The sequence below is a fragment of the Ailuropoda melanoleuca genome, chromosome 6 (genome assembly GCF_002007445.2).
Source record: "Ailuropoda melanoleuca isolate Jingjing chromosome 6, ASM200744v2, whole genome shotgun sequence".
NCBI lineage: Eukaryota > Metazoa > Chordata > Mammalia > Carnivora > Ursidae > Ailuropoda > Ailuropoda melanoleuca.
Window position 1 is genome coordinate 73,338,896 of NC_048223.1, and position 20,525 is coordinate 73,359,420.

At 48.4% G+C, this 20,525-nt stretch overlaps 1 protein-coding gene across 1 annotated transcript in view; it reads left to right on the forward strand.

Moving 5' to 3' along the window:
* Positions 1-20,525, forward strand: part of HKDC1 (hexokinase domain containing 1) — a 56,940-nt gene that overhangs the window by 14,161 nt on the left and 22,254 nt on the right. Inside the window, exons 2-9 of the mRNA XM_002913727.4 lie at positions 3,230-3,404; positions 3,538-4,189; positions 8,723-8,885; positions 14,610-14,758; positions 14,861-14,980; positions 16,574-16,669; positions 17,745-17,844; positions 19,981-20,164. Coding sequence (XP_002913773.2) covers positions 4,127-4,189; positions 8,723-8,885; positions 14,610-14,758; positions 14,861-14,980; positions 16,574-16,669; positions 17,745-17,844; positions 19,981-20,164 — 875 coding nt within the window. The 5' untranslated portion in view covers positions 3,230-3,404; positions 3,538-4,126. The remainder of the gene's footprint in view (positions 1-3,229; positions 3,405-3,537; positions 4,190-8,722; positions 8,886-14,609; positions 14,759-14,860; positions 14,981-16,573; positions 16,670-17,744; positions 17,845-19,980; positions 20,165-20,525) is intronic.

Here is a 20,525-nt window from a genome sequence, read left to right on the forward strand (position 1 = left end):
GGGCTCGATCCCAGGACTCTGGGATCACGCCCTGAGCCGAAGGCAGACGCTTCACGACTGAGCCACCCAGGTGCCCCTCTCCTTGATAGTACTTTGCAAATACAGCTCTTAATGTAGTTGTGATAAAAATAATTGTGTGCAATTAATTTCTTCACGAGCATTCCCAGTCCTCTCTTGGTCGGGAATAAACCTGTAAAAATGATCAGTAGCATTCTTTTGAAACTTGCTGAAGTTAACATTTCTGCTTCATTTGTGGTTGCTCCCATAGAGACAGCATAGTAACTGTGACTGTTGGCAGGGTTTGGAAGGTTCTACGTTGACTTTCCTGTAGGGAAGTTTGCTCTCTTACACACTCTCTCACTCTTTTGCAGCAAGCAGAATACCAGCAGGTTAGACTGATTAATATTTTGGACAACTTACTTTTGGATTTATTATGAAAAACAATATGGAACAGAATTCAAGATCTATTTTCTTTAGTAACAGGAATAGAATATAAAATTCCCAGTTCTAGTAATTCCAGTAAATGGAACTGGTACCTTCCTGATGGTTTACGGTTGTCTTACTGAATGTACTGAAGGGGCTGCATGCATTTTCTTATTCTGAGGGACCAAATGGGATGAGATGAAAGAGAAATTTTAAGAAGGGATCCCCCCAGGTGAAGGCTTAGATTAAAGAAATGCTTTTAATGCACCCACTGTGGGCCACAGGGATTCTCTTGTGTGATATCATTTACTTTTATTCCCAAAATGACCGCTGGGGTAGCTACGAACCCTTTTCTGATAGGAGCCTGGAGCATTTGTCTTCAGTGAGGGCAGGGCCAAAGTGGGATCCTAGGGCATGTTCACTCTCTGCTGTGTGGCCTGGGGCTTTGGGCCGCTTTTCCCAGTTTAGGTCCCATGTTCCCCCATACTTTCCTTCCAGGTTAGTATATAGAGCCAGTATAACACGTGGACTCTGAAGCCATACTACCCACATTCAAATATTTATTCCACCATGTACCAGTTGGACTCCATGCCTCAGTTTCCCCACCTGTAAATTGGAAAGAATGAAATGATAGTTGCTCTGGGAAATAATATTGGAAACACTTAGTAGACACTATATAGGTGTTTACTAAATAAGTGGGTAAATTCTACTATACTTCTAGTCCTCCTACCATGCTCAGTACTTAAAACAAAGCAGATATTATCTTTAGGTCTTGCCATAAGGGAGAGTTCTAGGGAAACAGAGATGTGTATTGAGGTGAGAGAGTTTCCCTTCTTACATTGAAGATTTGAGTCAGACTGGTACTGCCCTTCAACCAAAATCTCACCCAGCATTGCCAACCCTCAAATGGGTGTTCTTAAATAAAATCTAAGTGCTTATAAGACTTGCACCCAGATATCCTTGAATGGCTACATAGAAATTCAATAAGAGTGAAAAATTCCAAGGGTTGGACTGGAATAATCAGATGAGGAATGGTAAAATAAGCAAATTATTTATAAATTTGAGCTAGATGACTCCTAATGTATGTGATCCTTATAACTGTGAAGCTTCTCAGTTTTGTTGGCTCACTCGGACCTGGAATAGAGATGCTGGTGTGATGGTATTAACAACGGAATGATGTAACAGATGGATATCCTCTGATCTCCTCTGCCTGATTAAAATCCCAGAGGCTGCCTATCTGGGCACACAAGCAACCATGAGATTGTAGAGACCTTGGTTAGGGCTCTCGGTCTTTTTGTCCACTGGCCATTGTAGCCTCTTATCCCGAGGGTGAATAAATCAGTGACAGCCGATGCCACGCTGCACCACAGAGGTTACTCTCTAAATGGAGGAATTAAGACAAGTCTTGTTGGGTTTTTTTAAAAGATTTTATTTATTTATTTGACAGAGAGTGACAGCCAGCAAGAGAGGGAACACAAGCAGGGGGAGCGGGAGAGGAAGAAGCAGGCTCCCAGCAGAAGAGCCTGATGTGGGGCTCGATCCCAGGACCCTGGGATCACGCCCTGAGCCGAAGGCAGATGCTTAACGACTGAGCCACCCAGGCGCCCCAATACAAGTCTTGTTATCACCTGTGGGCAGGTGTCCTGCCCCAGGATGTTATCCACAGCCTTCATGGACTCAGAGCACGGCTGTTTCAGAATACCCACAATTCCACGTGTTTTGGGGAACTGAATAGTTTTAGCAACTGAAGGTTAACCTTTGTTTGCTCGTATGATAGACAAAGTAAAGGAGCTAAAAGAGAGTTCATAGTCTGAGGGGTAAACAGATGGGAAGGGATAGGGTTTCTCAGTCTGGGAGACAGTTTCCGAGCAGTCTGAGGAAAGTACCTGGAGTCGTTTTAATCGAACGCTGTGCTTACACTCAGACATGTGGTGGACAGTAAAGGGCCGACCGGAGGAGACTCAGTGGCTTCTGAAGAGGTGGCAGTTGAAGGCTCTCTGATGAGGCAAGTGCTTGGTACTCACCGGATTCACGAGACTGTGGTAGAAAAGCAAACAAAGCTGAGGCTGCTAAGCCGACGGGGAGAATACGTGTCTTCCCTTGTGTCGAAGAGCAGGTGCTCTGAAGGAGGGGGAAACATTGTGCTGCCCAGCAGACCTGTGCTCATGTCTGGTCAGTGGCTCATTTTAGGAAGCCATTGATTAATATTTGGGAGGTTATGGTCAGGGATTCCTTCATTTGTTGCTTCCCCTCACTGGGAGGACCCTGTTGAAATGATATCTGTGTATTTAGCTCTCCCAGTAATTGGAATTCTTGACAGTACCCAATAGAAAGCTGCTGCTATTAGTAATTGTCAGTTGATTATTGCACAGAGGAAAAAGAGGCAGTATGTATCGGTTAAGAGCTGGGCCCTGGGGGCGCCTGGGTGGCGCAGTCGTTAAGCGTCTGCCTTTGGCTCAGGACATGATCCCAGAGCTCTGGGATCGAGCCCCACATCAGGCTCCTCCGCTGAGAGCCTGCTTCTTCCTCTCCCACTCCCCCTGCTTGTGTTCCCTCTCTCCCTGGCTGTCTGTCTCTCTGTCAAATAAATAAATAAAATCTTTAAAAAAAAAAAAAGAGCTGGGCCCTGGAATGAAACTCCTGGGTTTGATTCCTCACTGCACTATTTATAGACTTCGTGATTTTCGGTAAGTCACTTTCCCTTTTTGGGCCTCAGTTTCCCCATCTATGAAATGGGAACAGTACGTGGTCTGTCCTTGCTAGCTGCTGTTGTTAACACCGTAATTGTTGTTATGGATTTTGTTAGCTGACCAGTGACTGTGGGAAGAGCACAAGGTCTACTGTACCCACACATCGGCCCCTTTCTGTGTCCTTCCCACATCAAGAATGATGCGTGAGATGAGTGAGTAACCAGATATCTTCGTGGCGTGAGACATTTCCTGTCTGTGACTTCAGTCTTTCTCCCCAGCAGCAGCTTTCCGGTGAGCCCCCGTGTCTTCGGTTTATCCTCTCTCATGGATATTTTTTCCTGGGTCCCCACCTGTGCAGTCAAGGTTTTCTGGCTTATCACTGTGGAATAGATAACTTTTTATCTGTTCTTTTCCGTTACCACAGGCCGTGAGGCAAGAGATCTGCTCTGTCACAAAGGGGGAGGGACTTGCCCCAACATTCTTGACGTCTCCCTGACCAGGGAGGTGTTTAGTCTTAATTAAGACAGTTGCAGAGGGGCTGGGAGTCAGGAGTTCCATCCCCGGGTTGAGGAGAAAAGGACTCAAGAGAAAAGGCCGAGACCAGACATTTGCAGAGCAGCTCAGCTCGTTGAAAGTTGGCTTTGTTTAACGCCCAGCTTCTCAGAAGATTTTCCTCGGCTGAGTGGGCTTGGTGGAGCCCTGGCTTGAGAGTGTTGCTTAGCAACGAGATCTTGTGGCACCCAGTTCTCAAAGAGTCAAGCAACCCATCCCCTGCCTCAGCTACCACCCCAAGCCTCCTATTAGACAATCAAGTGTACGCCGGAGGGAGGGACCAGAGAGAGGGGGCGAAGTTTAATCATTGAACTCTAAGCTGCCTGGAAGTATTTAATCTGCAGCACCTAGCTCCCGGAGGCCTCCAGCCAGAACTGGGAGTAGGCAGCACTCTGGAGACACAGGAGTAAACACTGCACAGAAAGCTCTGCCCATCTCAAGAGAAACCAAACTCGGACAAAATGTTTGCGGTACATTTGATGGCATTTTACTTCAGCAAGCTGAAGGAAGATCAGATCAAGAAGGTAAGGCCTTACTCACAAAGCTGAGATGCCCGATTCACTCTTCACTGACAGAACTAACTGATACTGTGCCTACGTCCAGAAGGGTTTAAGAAAGCTTATTAGAAAAGATACGGGGAGCACAGGACCAGTCAAGAGCTCAGGGGGGTGGGGGAGGAAGTGAATCTCCCACAGGCTGGACATTACACATTGTCCCGTGAGCCTTGCATTTCACTCGGTACTTCCTGGTAGATACGGTATGGGAGGGGATGAGAGTCTTCAGAAAGGCTGAGGATGATTGTGTTTGATATAAGGGGTATTTGGGAGGAAAGACTACAGAGGAGGGGAGAGAAAATTTTGAGAACTTTTAAAGTGATTCATATGATTCTTCATGTGCTTGAAGGAATATAAGCGTGGGAACCACGAGGGGTGTGGGTCTTAATGTGCAACAATCGAACCAGTTATTATTGGCATGTGCTGTTTGCCAGTGGTGTGCTGTTGCTGGTGTGCATTCTTTGCTCAAGAAACCTCTGCCCAAAATATATTCCAAGGTAGGCTGCTTAACAGTTGCGAAGGCTCAGCTGGAGCCCATTGGCATTGTCTCCGGGCGGCATGAGCCCAGCCCGCCCCGCTAGCCACTCCAGCTGCCAGTCTCTCAATTTACAGATGATAGAAGCCCTCTCGGCTGGCAGACTTAGCCAAGGTCACCCAAGTATTTCAAGTGCAGTGAGGATTAAGCCCAAGTCTCTGACTCCCCTAGCATTCTTTTCATTGTGCCACGATGCCTCCTGGCTTTCCGAACAGAGAGAGAGAGCATGGTCCTGTAACAGCCCTCATGTGCTTGCCGGGAGAAACCTGCACGGAATTCTGTTCATTAGAGATTTGGGTTAGAAGTTATAGCAAATCTCAAACTACTGTAAGTCAATATGATTTAAGCTGTCTTAATTTTCATTTACTGGTTAGATTCACAGAGTCCTCTACTGCCTTCTTAAGGGGGTAGAAAAGTCCTGCACAGCACTGCTGAAGGATTCACTTTCCATTATTACCTGCTTTGCAAAAGGAAACCTGCACGATGTCTCTCCAAACCCCAAGGGGGAGTCATTGGAACCTTTACATTTGGTTCTGCAAATTAATTTCATTTCCTTAGGCCCCTTTGTGGTGGTTAACCTTTTGTCTCATCCTAGACTCAGGAAGGACTTATTTGTCCACCAGCCCAGGTGCAGGCACAGGAGGGACATTTTGAAGCTTCCACTGATTGTTCCAGGCCCTCTGGGAGGAGGGTCAGCCTTTGTCAAGGCCTGAAGTGGACCGTTCCCTCACCTCTTCCCTCTCCCCTTCAAGAAAGCTGAAGAGGGAGCCGAGTCGGGATAGTCAGGAGAACCTTATAAGCCACTTTAAGCAACAGGTGACTGAGATAGGATGGGTGTCTGGTTTATGGGTTGCTGGATGACTCACAGGTTCTGAGAACATGGGCTCATGGACTCCTCCGTGCACTGAAAACACCGCTGGTCAAAAGGCATGGCCCTTTCTCTCTCCAGGGTCAGGTAGCTCATCCCCTCCTTAGTTCCTGTGCTTCCTGCCTCCAGAGTCGTCAAGATCCTGGACTATACTTGCCTGTGAAGGTTACTATTCAGACCCTGGAACAATTTTTTAAAATCTTCCCATACCAACATTAAAGCAAAGACAAAACAACATAAAACAGGAAGGGAGGGAGGGAGAAACCACTCTGGTAGCTTCTTTTCCAATTCAGTATATTGACATTTTTTGACCTATTGATAACATTGGGTTGAGTGTAGTCACTGCCCTACAGATTGTTCACTCATTAGAGAAGGACTGGCTAGGTTTTCAATGTGTACTTTTTACAGTTGAGTAAGTCAACATTACGAAAAGGGGAAATGTTACCTTTAATCCCAGCCCCCTCACGAACTCTGTCAGATTTGCCCTGTGGAAGCCCTTTTAGTATGTTTTTACAGTTATAGCCTACCTACAATTCTGAATCTTGTGTCCCTCACTTATTGTTATATTCTAACCACTTATGTACATTTCTCCCATTTCTTCATAATTATCATTCTAAAATCTTCTAATACTCAGTCCAGTTGGATTTACTGTAATTCAACCGTTTCCCTGTTTGGCTACTCCCCCCCCCATTTTTATTTAAATTCTAGTTAGTTAACATACCGTGCAATATTGGTTTCAGGAGTAGAATTCAGTGATTCATCACTTACATCAGCATCCAGTGCTCCTCATAACTTGGCTACTTTCAAAAACATTTTTTAACAATTAAGATATTGCTTTGAAAACCATAGGAATGCGTTCAGTGTTCTCCATCTTTGGGATTACTGTAAGGTTAGATTCCCAGAACTGAAATCACTGGGTCAAAGAGGTGAACCTTTTTATGACTTAGTTCATATGGGACCTTTGGACTAAGCGATCTCTAAAGTCACTTCCAGCCTCCACATTCTGTCATCCAGCAGGTCTGAGCTTGCAGTTTTGAATTTGTTCTTCCTATGTTAAATGTGCTGCTCGTCGGCTCTTTTGTTTAGAAGATATCCTGTGTTATGGTTTCAGAGTCTTTCCAAAAGTGTGCTTGGTTTCCTGCAACTCACACACCCTCCCTGAATGTCTGCAAAGAATGTGCCTGGCTACACAGGCCCCAGATCACCTGTTCAGATTTAAAATATAGTTTGGTTTGGTTTTTTTTGCCCCAACATACATTTCATTCTTCCCTTCTAGCTACTGTACTAGGCCCGGTGAGAGGTAGAGACAACAAACAAGAAACTGCTGCTAACTTGACATTCTTTCTGTCATGACTTTAACTTAGTGAAACAGCAGGAGCGGGAACCCAGAGTTCTGGATGACTCTGTTAAACTGCAGTTGGCGAAGGACCCCAGCAGGGCCTCTAAACCATGCCTTCTACGGGAGGGATGACACTATGGGGATGTGTAGCACATCTCACCCTTCCCCAAGTCCTAATTACTTGGGTCACGTCCCTTCCGTCGGTTTTCTCCGTGTTTGTGGCTGTGCCAACCAATTAGTCATAAACAGACTCAGGGTGAACAGGAAGCCCTTAATGAAGCATGACCTGGTTCCATCCTATCTCTTCAAAGATGCTGAAAGCCCAATTGTTTTTTTTTTTTTTTGTCAATGGCTCTCTGATGGTTTTCTGGACTCTCTCTGGCCCCCAAATCCCTAGAGCCATGGGCCATTTCACTGCCTTGGGTCTCCGAATTGGCCCCAGATTGAGCTGGGATGCCTGCCCACTGGGCCTGGCTGATGGCTAGGCACCCGTCCTATGATATAGGTTATGTGGCCTCTGCACTTTTGGTGTGATGTCTCTGTTGGGCTCCCGTGTCCTGCATGGAGCTGTGAAGCAAAACCAGGCAGTGGGGCAAGGAGTATGGAGACTGCATCCTAGTCCCAGTGCACCACTCACCACTGCTGTGTCATGGCTCTGAGCCTTGGGGCCCTCACCTCTCAATCAGAAGCAAGAACTCTGCCCTCACCTGCTGCCTGAAAGCAATGTCAGGGAGATTAAATGAGGTGACATATGTGAAAGCACTCTGTAGACTTCAACAGATGTTCTTAGCTTTAGAGAAGAGTGTGGGAGAGGGATTCCTCCAGGAATGTGCTGAGGTCAAGTCTCCTTGTGACCTGGATGGGTAGAGAGGTTGCTCAGTATGTGTATAAGGCAGGAGGGGCAAATACAGGGCATCTGTGCCCCTCCCTACTCCTGCCCCCTCAGCAATCCATTCCAGTGAGCCCGGGGAATCCAGGCCACCACTGCAGATAAGCATTAGCATGAGGGGGAAGCTGTTCTGCCATTTCTGATACGACGCCGCTGTCAGGTGGACTGAGCATAGCCCTAGTGATTTTTCTAACTTCTCTCCATTAGGGCAGTGGTCTTTTGCCTCCGTTTCCTGGTTACTTGAGTGTCATTCACCCATTTCCAGCAGCAATTTGAGCTGGCTTTAAAAATTAAACTTCATCTTAATTAGAACAACCTCAGTTAAAAACAGAATGAAAATTTAAAGAACTAGAATTTACAGATCGCAGTTGGAAACTGAATTTAGCTCTGAGCTTCCTAGCAGCCCATAAACAAAAGGAAACAAGTTTGGGTATATATCGTCATCATTGGAAAAGAGAGGTTCTGTGCTTAGGAATTTAAGGTTCGAGCTCTAGCTAGTCTTCTGCCATGGAGAGGTAATGGGACAATGTGCAGGCCCTGAACTGGGAATTAGAAACCCTGAATCCTTTGTCACTTTTGCCCTTCTATTGTCCCATCAGAAAAATGGGAGAATCTTCTTCCTGAGAGCTTGCCCTTCAGAGGAATAAATTCCTACCTCCCAACCTTCCATTCCATTCTATTCTTCCAACTCCCTACCTTGTCTCCAGCTTGGTGAGGGGTCAGGCAAGGAACCTTTGGGATTCCACACCATGAAGCTGTCCCAGAGTCAGAAAAATAGCTTTGTGATGGGAGTGGGAATTTACAGCCTTGACTGGAGCACAAGCCTCCCCCCCACTAGCAGGCATCCCTGGTCACGCTGACGTCTGTTCCAGGTGGACAGGTTCCTGTATGACATGCGGCTCTCCGATGAGACCCTTTTGGACATCATGGCTCGCTTCCAGGCTGAAATGCAGAAGGGCCTGGGGAAGGACACCAACCCCACAGCCGCCGTGAAGATGCTTCCCACCTTTGTCAGGGCCATTCCAGATGGCTCAGGTGAGTGGGGCCAGGGGCTGCCAGGACCCTGATCCCCGCTTTCTTCTTGGCTGATGGGCACCTGGAGTTTGCTCCTGTGCCAGGGTTATCTCTCCTGGCATCTGTGCATACTCTTCCCCAACTCTCCGTGCTTCGGCCCATTCAATACCAAACGTTCTGAACCAAAGTCCAAATGTACCCTGCTCTTTCTCTGCGCGCCTTGGCCCCACACATTCTGTCTACTTGCTGGAGCATCCCAACATCCTTCCCCTCGTGAACACCAGCTTAGCTTTTCGGTCTCAGGGTAGAGGTCACCGCCTCCATGTAGGAAACCTCCGTGCCAGCTTAGGTGCTTGTCCTGACACCCTGCCGTGCGTGAGTTTCCCTCCTGGGCAGACGCTCCATGAGGAAGGGGGCTCTGTCTTCTTCCCCTTGTGTTTTGAGCACCTAGCATGGTCCCTGATGCCTACTAGGCCCTGAAATATTTGCCAAATGGAAAATAAATGGTATTTCATGCCTAAGTATCTAGATTCTAGACCCAAGATAGTAAGTAAGGAAAGAGAACATGATGCAGTGGAAGGAAGAGTAAACGATGATTCAAGAAACCTGGGCTCTAGGCCCAGCTCTGACATTTTTCAGTGACCTCTGGCAAAATGTTTAGCTTTAGTTTATCTGTGAAGTGAGAGAGTTGGCCTCTGTATTTGTTTTCTATTGTTGCTGTTACAAGTTACCACAAATTTAGCAGCTTAAAACCATGCAAATTTATTCTCTTAACAGCCCTGAAGGTCAGACGTTTGAAATGAATCTCATGGGGTTATAATCATGATGTTGGCAGGTTGCATTCCTTCTGGAAGCTCTAGGGTAGAATTTCTTTCCTTGCATTTTCCAGCTTCCAGAGGCTGCCTGTATTCCTTGGCTCATGCCCCTTTTTATCTCCAAACCAGCCAGATAGCACCTTTAAATCTCCCTCTGACCCTGACCATTCTGCTTCCCTCTTTCACATTGGGCCATTTCACTGTGGTGACTACATTAGGCGTACCCAAATAATCCAGGATAATCTCCTAACCTCAAGGTCAACTGACGAGCAATTTTAATTCCATCTGTAACCTAATTTTCCCTTGCCATGTTAACTAACATACTCATGGATCTGGGGATTAGGATGTGGACATCTTGGGGGAACTATTACTTAGCTGACCACAGCCTAGAGACCTTTAGTGGGAACCCATGGGGTTCCATCCAGCTCCTCCATTCTCAGGCTCTGGGCAGAGCCAGAGGAGGGACAGGAACTGGTACCTACCAGGCCCCCTCTCTGGCCAGGGGTGTTAGGAACGCACCGTCTCACATAATCCCCATAAGAACCCTGAGGTGTAACTGTTATGCCCAGGTCAGATGAGAGCACGGAGGACCAATGTCAGGGTCCCAGTGCTCTGACCAAGCTCCAGCGGGGGTTTTGGGGCCCTTGAGAGGGCAGGGGCTGAAGTTTGGGGAGCTCTCAGGGACTTTGATTGGATTAGCCAGGTTCTGGGCCCCTCTGAGCCAATGACGGGGTCAAAGTAGCTTCTGCCATTCAAGAGGTCCCCCGGAAGTGTGATGGGGAAGCCTCTTCCCTCACTGGTGGGTGGGTGACAGGGTGGGCTATGTCCACCCTGGAGGGACATAAGCTTTGGATAGAGAGAGTCCTTCTTTGAAATCTGCTGAGTTCCAGACACTGCTCTATGGGAGTACCGAAGGGATTGTGGTCCTTGACAGGTCATCCTGGGGCCATTCAGAGTAAGCACCCGGGTCATGGGTGTGTCGGGGGGTGGGGGGGGGCACCAGGGTGAAGTCCTCCTGGCTTCCTGCGCTTTGGCTCCTCCTGCAGAGGCGTGTCCCCAGAAGCAAGGGAAAGTGCTTTGAGGGCCTGGAGAATGCTGGGATGGATGGGTCTTCCTGGCCCTGGCTGCTTCAGGAAGGCTTGGAAGTGAAATGGACTAAGTTTTAGAAACCCTCCTCCTAAGGCCAGGAGGCACCACCTCCTTTCCTCACCGTCTCCTCAGAGCCGCTCATCACATTATAAATCTCACCAGTGAGCCTGTTGCAGTGAGGTCTCAGGGCCCAGAGTCCCTGCGGCCGGGGGGCCTTGGTGAGTCCCAGGACCACTGCACTCCTGTCCGCATCTGAAAAAGGTCAGGGCTGTCAGGATCAGATGAGGTCATGTGGAAGGAGTGCTTTAAAATTTCCAAAATATTGCCCCAAGTCTTCTGTAGCTGGTGGTGTAATTTCATGGTCACTAACAATAAAAGCAAACAAATAAAATGCTACTAATCCTTTGGGACCTCCATTTTTAAAAATGTATGCAGTTTCCAGAGAAATCCTGAGTTCTCTTACTTTCTCTAGTTCCCCTCCTCTCATCCAAACCTACCTGAGAGGGGGTAACCTGGTAGAGACTTAGTTTCCTCCAGCCTTTCCGTCAGGGAGCCGCAATCGACTGAGAAGTGTTAGCATTTGTGCCTTACCTGCTACCAGTCACAAGGGAAGGGGGACCGAAGGTGCCCATGACACGCTCATGAGGGGGACTGTGATTCTCTAGGCCTGACTCCAGCTGCTGCTACTGAGGGGGGGCCTTGAAGGGGAGCCCAGGGAGCCCTGATGTGGTTGGCTGATGGGCCCAGGGGTCTGCCTTAGGACAGGGGTCCCCCTCTCCTCCCCTAGTATAAGATGCACTTGGAGCCATTCCTAAACCTACGGTTTCTCAGGTCTCTCTCCCTGGAGATGCTGAATCTCTGGGAATCGACACAGTCGCTGAGCATCTCTGGGAGACGCAGCACTAGGGAATGGGAAGGAGCAGCGCATTAGCCCTGGGAACGGATGAGGGGAAGGAAACCCGGGAACCACTGAAAGTTCACAGAAGGATTATCTACAGAGGCAGATCACTATCTTTTTATTATACATTTTTTATTGAGATATAATTGCTGTAACATATTAGTTTCAGGTGTACAACATGATTTGATGTTTGTACATATCACGAAGTGATCACTGCAATCACGTTCGGCAACACACATAGTTGCAAATGCCTTTTTTCTTCCGATGAGAACCTTTAAGACCTACTCTCTTAGCAATTTTCAAATATGCAAGGCCTTATTCTTAACTATGATCACCATGTTGTGTGTTCCGTCCCCGTGACGGGAGGTCCTAGTAATTGGAATTGCTGTAGAGATCCTGACAGCCCCTCCACCGCTGTTGCCTCTTTTTCTAGGCATGTCCTTCCTCCCTCAGGGTCCAGTGAGTCCTTTCTCTGGGGTCAAAGTCACAGAAGGGATCATGCCAAGTGGTTTCCAGGAAATTGCGTGTTGAGTCACCGGTGAAGCCAGGTGATTGCACACTGATAACGATAAGGGCGGCGGGGGCCAGAGGAAGGAAGGAATCCATGCTACACCCCACGAGGGTTCACAGATCACCTCCAACCTGAATTGAAGCACGGAAACCTCCTCTTTTATGAAAATCCTCCAGTCTATCCTGACTGGTGCCAGAGGCATTTCCCCCAAATCTCAATCAGAGCTTGGCACTCCTTGGCTTAAAATCTTTCTCTGCANGAAAATCCTCCAGTCTATCCTGACTGGTGCCAGAGGCATTTCCCCCAAATCTCAATCAGAGCTTGGCACTCCCTGGCTTAAAATCTTTCTCTGCCCCCCCCACCTTCTGGAGAAAGCTCACGCTCTTTGGGGTGGGCCAGTTTTTCCAGATCCTTCCTAGTTTATCCTGAGACTACCTGCTAGCCTCCTTTCTGTAAGGGGCTGGCTTCACCTCCCCCCTTCCTTGAAAGCAGACCCCCACCCTCCCTATGTGAGCTCATTGCTTGGCTCCGTTCCTTTCCATGGGACCCGCTCTGGCTGGCTGCCTCCCTCCCTGGCGTTTTCTGCACTCAGCTCTGTCCCGCCTCCTCTGGGGTTTAGATAGTGCTCCCAGTGCTTCCCAGCACCTGGCATGGTATTTGGCACTGTGTCTAGCTCAGTAAGTGTTCCTACGTGGACTATGTGATCTACCTATTTCCTGCTCAACAAGATAACATCTGTGAAAGCATCTCTTGGTTGGTATGTGGTGAATGCTAACAAAAGTTGCCCAGTACTCGGTCTCTGGATTCCCTTCCTGAATAATAAACGGCTCCATCAAGCTTCTTTGGGGGCAGATCTAGGGCGATAAGAATCTTGCCTTCCAGATAATCTCCACAAAAACAAAAGATCCAGCCAGCTGGGTCTGGAAATGACTAAGGCCCGTGCTGCTCTGTGGTTCACAGACCTGCAGGCAGCAGTACCTGGGAACCTGTTTAAGAAACACAAAATCTCTGGGGCGCCCTGCTAGCGTGCAACTCTTGATCTCGGGGTCACAAGTTCAAGCCCCATGTTGGGTATACAGATGACTTAAATAAATAAATAAATTTAAAACAACAACAACACCAACACCAGAATCTCAGACCCCACCTCCACTGAATCACCGTCCGCATGTTAAAATTCTTGGGAGAGTCACACGCACCTTCAAGTTTGCAGAGCTCTGCTCAGGAGGGCCTGTCTCTAGCTCTTGGATTGCCAGGAACACAGAACCCAGTCGAGCCAGGGCAGAAAAGGAGGTCTGTTGTACAAGGACATGGAGAACAAAAAGAGGGACACATGGGGTCTCGTGGGACTCCGAGGGTGGGAGGGGTGGTCCACTCAGGTCGCAAGGGGACTGGGTGGGACTTGAGTTTTCCTCTGTGGTTTCAGTGTATATACATGGGGCCACCTTGACAACCCTGCTGACCTCTGGTGTGGGAGATGGTTCCACTTCAGTCTTTACCACGAACTAGCAACTTCTCACTGTTTTATTTCACATGTCACACAGAGTAAATCTGAATGGCCAGCTGGTCCCTTATCTCCATGCAGCTGTATCTAGGTCACATGGTACAAAACGAGGCCACCAGGGGACCAGATTTGTGGTCATGGAACTTCACTCACATTTGCTCTGGGCACATATCATGAAGCATGCCTGGTGCCTGTTGCCACTTTTCAGGCACAGAGAATTCTCTATGAAGGCTTGTTGGTTCACAAGTGTGCACACTTGCGTTCTTCTCCCGTATCTGTGGCTGATGCTGAAGACTGGCAGGTGTCCTGGCAGGAATCCTGGCTGGATCCTGAGTTCAAGTCACCAGAGTGGGCTGCCTTGCCTTAACACATGTGTCATATTAATAGCCTTTGTCGTGCACAGGGCTGGGTCTGGCCCAAAATGTGAAGATCCTTGGCCCAGTAAGGGCCATCCTTTGTCCCTGTCTCTTTTCTCTCCCCGGGGTGTTTTCCATTTGTCCGTGAGACTGAAGCTTGTATGGGGCTGGTTTCCCTTCCGGCCCATCTCCCTGCCTTTTCCTCCTGCCTTACCTGCACTTTGCCTGCGCTTGGAGTATCAGCTCCCTCGGCCTGGCTGTGGTATGCTGACTCGGCTCCACCCTCAAGGCCCATTTCTGGTACCATCTGCCTGAAGCAGGTTTACATTTGCCTTGTCCACATTTATGCCATCCAGCATGGCCCAGTGGGCAGATTTGGGTAACGCCCCAGCTCTGCCCCCTGCTGGGAGGGCTCACTTCTAGTGTCTCAGCATGTGTGCGTAATGACACTTAGCTCATGGGGGTGGTTGTGAGACTTAGTGACATTTATTACATATCCAATTTCTAAAGCTGAGCTTGCCATAGAACAGCCTTCAATAAATGATACCTTTTTTTCCTGTTTTTTTTTTTAATAGAAAATGGGGAATTTCTTTCTCTGGATCTTGGAGGGTCCAAATTTCGTGTCTTGAAGGTACAAGTCTCTCAAGAGGGGAAAAGAAACGTCCAGATGGAGAGTCAGTTCTACCCAACACCCAATGAAATTATCCGAGGCAATGGCTCCGAGGTACTGGGGCAGGGGCTCTGTGAAGTGGGGGGAAGGCCTTGTCATCAAGTTTGTAAGCGCCCATGCCTTAGCCCAGTGTCCTGTGTTTTCTCTCCTCTGTAGCTGTTTGACTACGTAGCTGACTGTCTGGCAGATTTCATGAAGACGAAAGGGTTGAAGCATAAGAAATTGCCCCTTGGCCTAACCTTCTCTTTTCCGTGCAGACAGACTAAGTTGGAAGAGGTAAGGTTCGTGCCGGGGAGGCAAGAAGCTGCGGAAGATTTGGGGCTCGGGGCTGGAGATCGTGCTCACGCTCAGGAGTCAGGCTGGGAACAGGAGAGATCAGCAGGAGTTTTCTTGTCTTGTNTTTTTTTTTTTTTTTTTTTTTTTTTTTTTTTTTTTGCACAGTGAGGTGGAAGTGTGAGGCAGAGAACTGGTAAATGCAGCAGCCTTGACTTTGCACTTGACATGGGCATGGCAAAAAGTGACAGAATGATTGTTACACTCCCTTTCTTAGACTTGGTTGCATGGGAATCCCCGGGAGGACTGGCTAGGCAGATTGCTGGACCCCAGCCCAGAGTTTCTTAATCAGTGGGGCCTTAGATTTGCATTTCTAACAGCTTCCTGGGTGACGGATGTGGATGCTGGTGGTCTGGGCACCACCCCTATCACCCCCGATAAGAGCAGGAAGGCTGGGGGAGTCTCACTCTCCAGTGAGCCCTTGGGAGGAGGATGCAGGTGGGGTCATTGGAGTGACAATGTCACTGCCCCCAAGAGGTCCCACATTGTCCTAACACCCTTTTTTGGGGGACACCACCCTGCAGTCTCTTACTCCTCTATCCCATGAAGCAGGGATGTTCCAATGACCCATGAAAGCAGAAGTTAGGGAGGGCGGCCACTAGGTAGCGCTGTGGTGCAGGAAAAAACCTGGTCACGGTCAGGAATCTGACCATTGCATTCCAGTTGGACTGTCCTTCATTCATTGTGAGATCTAGAGCAGTTTCCTTCCTCTGTAAATCTCACCATAAACTGAGAGGATTGGGAGGGTGTGGTCGGGGAGTCTGTGAGTTTGGGCTGCGCTATTTTTGACTGTGTGGCCTTGGGCAAATCTCTTAATCTCCAAAATTCTCTTCCAGTCTGAAATATTCTATGATTATTTGCTGTTTTACAAAACTCCTGAGGAACACCAATTTTTAAAAACATTTTTTAAAAAAAGATATTATTTTTAAGTAATCTCTACACTCAACATGGGGTTCAAACTCATGACCCTGAGATCAAGAGTCGCATGTTCTGACTGAGCCAGCCAGGTGCCCCAGGAAACACCAATTTTATGCAAATAATTGATAATGCAAATAGAGAACCATTTTCCTAAGTTGAACTTCAGTTCCCAAGGGAGTCCTGCCAGATAATACCAGGTGAGTTCCGTTTTGTGGACCTGGCAATCACGCATTCCGTGCACATAATGTGTATCTACCAGGCCAGGTATTTCCTTCAGAGTGTTCCCATGACAGAGGCAGGGAAATGAGGTTTCTCCATTTCACAGATGAGCAAACTGAGGCTCAGGGAGGTTAAATGACTTGACTAATGTCTTGTGAGTCCAAGTCCTCCGCGATTGTTCTTTCTGCCACTACGTATACTGTTTCAAACCGGTCAGATGAAATAAAGATGTTTACGTGGCTAGAAAAAGCGTCTGGAAGGAATGTTGAAAGAATTGGGGGCGATTCAGCTTCACGAGGAGAAGCCTGTGGGGATGCATTTTATGCGAGAAATTTTTGCCACTCATTTTCAGAACTGAGTGTCTTCTTCATTTTAACTGGCTTTGAAATCCTCCCCCAGGGGATCCTGCTTTCATGGACCAAGAAGTTTAAGGCACGGGGAGTTCAAGGCACAGATGTCGTGAGTTGTCTGACCAAAGCCATGAGAAAACACAAGGTGAGGGGTTCGCCTCAGTGCAGGAGCTCCCCCAGTCCTAGCCCCTTTCTCTCCAGGTGGGGTCTCCTACTGTGCGTGTCCTAGAAGGAGAATCAGAGAAAGAATTGCTCTTGGGGCAGGTCTCACTGTGGTATAGATGTGACCAGTTGTGACCAATTTGGGTAAACCTACGGGTGAGCCTTGGCACGTGGCGCTTGTTCCAGTGGCTGCATTGAAATGTGGCCCCACGCTTCCCTGGGACCTCCCCAGCTGCCACAGCCCCCTCAGAGGGTCTCAGTGAGACCCCGTGCATGCGTAATACTCTAACCACCTTTCCTCTCTGAGCTTAAAAGTTCGCTTTCTTTCCAGTCTGGCTGTCTCTCCTATTTTCATCTCTATTCATGGGTTATCTCTATTCGTCAAATAAATTTTATAATAATCTAAACTGAAGAAGCAAGACATGCTCCTTGCTGAGCTGAGAAGTGTACAAATAAACCCAACTTATTTGTTATCCTGACAGCAAGAGCAATATTTTGATGGATACACTTCTTGTCTTTTTTCTCCTTAAAGAGGCATCATAATCTTTTGTATCCTTTGTTTTTCTTTTATTGTTTCATTTCACTTTAGAATGCTCCCCCAAACCTTGGGGAACCATGTCGCCTTGGGGTAATAATCCAAGCTGACTCGTCAACATGGGAAACCCAGATGAGACATCCCTGGTGCTGCCCATGGAGAGCGCTTGGCTGAGGCTGGTTAAGCTGTTCTCATGGGCGACGGAGGGCTTTGCTCCCAGGAGAAACATGCTTTCCTCGGGGGTCTCTCAAATAAAGGCTGGATTCCTGGTGGTCTGTCCCTCATATTTCCATTGCACAGAGGCCTTCGCCCATAAGGCAGGAGCATGGGTTCCACTCTGTAGTTCCCAACTGCCCTTTCTCTCTTCTAGACCTCTGAACTTGTCAGAGGCCCCATCTCTTCCAGGCAGGATCTGGTGATTGCCTCATCACCTTCACTGCTCTTACTTCCTCTGTGGGGAAAGACAAAGGGATGATGCTCCCTTCCCACTCCCTAACGCCCTCTGGGACTTGTGTTCCATCAGGACATAGACGTGGACATCCTGGCCTTGGTCAATGACACCGTGGGGACCCTGATGACATGCGCCTATGATGATCCCTACTGTGAAGTTGGTGTCATCATTGGTAATTCAGTTTGACTTGATTTTCCAGGTCGGGAAAAGGGGCTAGTCTGGAGCTTAGTTTTAGCAAACTGAGCACATTCTGTGGGAGGGTATTGGCACTTTCTGTTTATGAGACACAACATAGGGAAAGGGAAAATTAATGCATTCATTCGACAACTATTTGCTGAGTGCCTCTTGGGTGCTAGGCCCTGTGCTCTACATTGGGTTTGCAGTGGAGTGAATACCTAGAGGTTCCTGTATTCATGCAGCTTTCAGGGGGGAGGTGGGTGAAAGGCCTGAAAGGTCCAGACAAGTAATATCAGGTGGTGGTTGGTATGATGACAAGAGTGAAGCAGGCTGAGGTGACTGAGAGTGAGTGTGGTGGGGTGATCATGGCAGGTCTCTCTTGAGGGTGACATTTGAGCAGGGATCTCAGGGATGAGGAGGAGGGAGCAAAGTGGAGATGGAGAGGAAGAGAGGCCCTGGCAAAGCAAAGAGGAGACCTATGGCCTCTGGGGTGGGATTGCATCTGGGATGCTCCAGAAACCCTAAGAAGCTGAATGGTGGCTGAACCAGTGACTGAAGGTTGAGAGGAGGGGTCTCTTCAGGCCAGAGAGCATGGACAGGACCGGGTAGTTTGCATAGGACACAGGACATAGTGACTGTAAGGTCTTTGGCTTTTATCCCAAGAGGAGGCAGGCAGGAAGGCACTGGAGGACTTTGGGTGGGGAATGAATAAATGGGGTGTGCTTTTTTAAGAAGCTCATTTTGGCTGCTGTGTCAGATAAAGAGAACTGGCTAGAATGGGGCAAGAATGGAAGCAAGGTGACCAGCCAAGAGGCCATTCCCCTGTGCAGGTAGGACATGGTGAGGCCTAGACCAGGGATGTCGCAGCACCGAGGAGGTGTCTGGCGGATGGTCCTCAACACCTGAGCTGGGAGGGGGTCTGCCAGAGACAGAGACATCCATGAGAAGGCAGTGTGGGGGACAATAAAGCCAAATGGATTGGATTTATCGGCTGTTCTTGAATAGATCCTACCACGTCCCCATTCCCTTACCACTATTGGGGAGAGTTTTCTGAATTGCTTTTTTGTAGTTTCCAGCCCATCTCCTCAGCTGGACTTTCCCAAAGGGCAAGATTTTACACCTGAGGGGCTTGATCTGCCTTCCCATTTTTGGAGCCCCACAGCTCGCAATGGGATGGGCGCTTGCCAGCCACGGCTCCTAGCCACGGTCCACGGCGTCTCAGTGACTGTCTGGTAGACTGCAGATTGGCTGCCACGCCTAAATTGTGTCCACTTTTCCTCGAAAAGCCTTTTCTAGGTACTGCATTACATTCTGTTTCTCTCATTTCTTATTTCTCATGTTGGCTTTAAAATCCTCAGACCAGAGCATTAGACAGGGGAAGATACTTGAAAAAAATAATTTTTAAGCAGCTCTGAGCCATAAAGTTATCTCGTTTAATGTGTACAGTCCAGTGATTTTTGGTAAATGTAGAGTTTCCGAACCATCACCCCAATCCAGTTGTAGAACGTTTCCATCATCCCGGTGGGTCCCAAACAGACTGCCCCTTTGTAGCCCCGCCCCAACATTCTAGTGTTGGAGGCATTTCCGTGGAGTGATTTTGTGTTTGAATAATGGAATGTTGCTCTCTTACGGGATAGCTAACCACTGTCAAAGATACGGATGTAGCTTCTGTGCGGAACAGTTTGTGGCAGGCCATGAGGAAAGAATATTTTTAGTATCAAATAGAGAAGAGGCTAAGTAGCTTAGGGAAAGGATTAAAAAAATTACTGTGGGTTGGTGTTTTTTTTTTTTTTTTTTTAAATTTACAAGGTTAGGTTAACTCATCCTCCTCTTTGTAAATGTGCTTTGTCAGCTTTCATACATATTCATGGGGACTTCTTCACAATCGACCCCATTCATGACAGCAAACTATTAACATCTGAGAAGTGTAGACTTGACATGTCAGCTTTATTCCTCATGAACTCCCAGGCTTGCCACAGCTGCTTCCCTCAGTGAGAACCGGTCCCGGGAAGTGGATCAAAAGCACTTTGTGGAACATTCAGAGGGCTCTCAGGCGGTTAAGAGTTCTGTGTGTCCTTGCCCAGCTGGGAGCCTTTCGATCTTTGCGTATCCGCTCTGATCCCTCATGCAGGCACCGGCACCAACGCGTGTTACATGGAGGACATGAGCAACATTGACCTGGTGGAGGGCGATGAGGGGAGGATGTGTATCAACACGGAGTGGGGGGCCTTCGGCGACGACGGGGCTCTGGAAGACATCCGCACCGAGTTCGACAGGGAGCTGGACCTCGGCTCTCTCAACCCTGGGAAGCAACTGTGAGTGCCCTTGTGCTGTCACCTGGGCGTTGGCATTGGTAACTACCCAGTCACTCAGGTACACCTTGAACCTGGGAGGCTTTCCAGTTGTGACCAGTTACAAGGAGTTCATGAGGCGAGGCTTGGGTTTCAGTTTCATCAGGCATCTGTGAGAGTGAAGGCAAGGAAATGGAGTGATCTTCCCCAGGTCATAACCCCAATTCTAATTCAGTCCCTATTTCTGGAGCGTGCATGTGTGGGGCAGGGGAGTTCGTACATGTGTGTACAGCTGGGAACCAGGTGACTCGGGTCCTGCCCCCTCGGTGCACCCACAGAACAAAACCAGGGCGGCCCAAGGGAGCAGGACTCAGGCAAGCTCCTC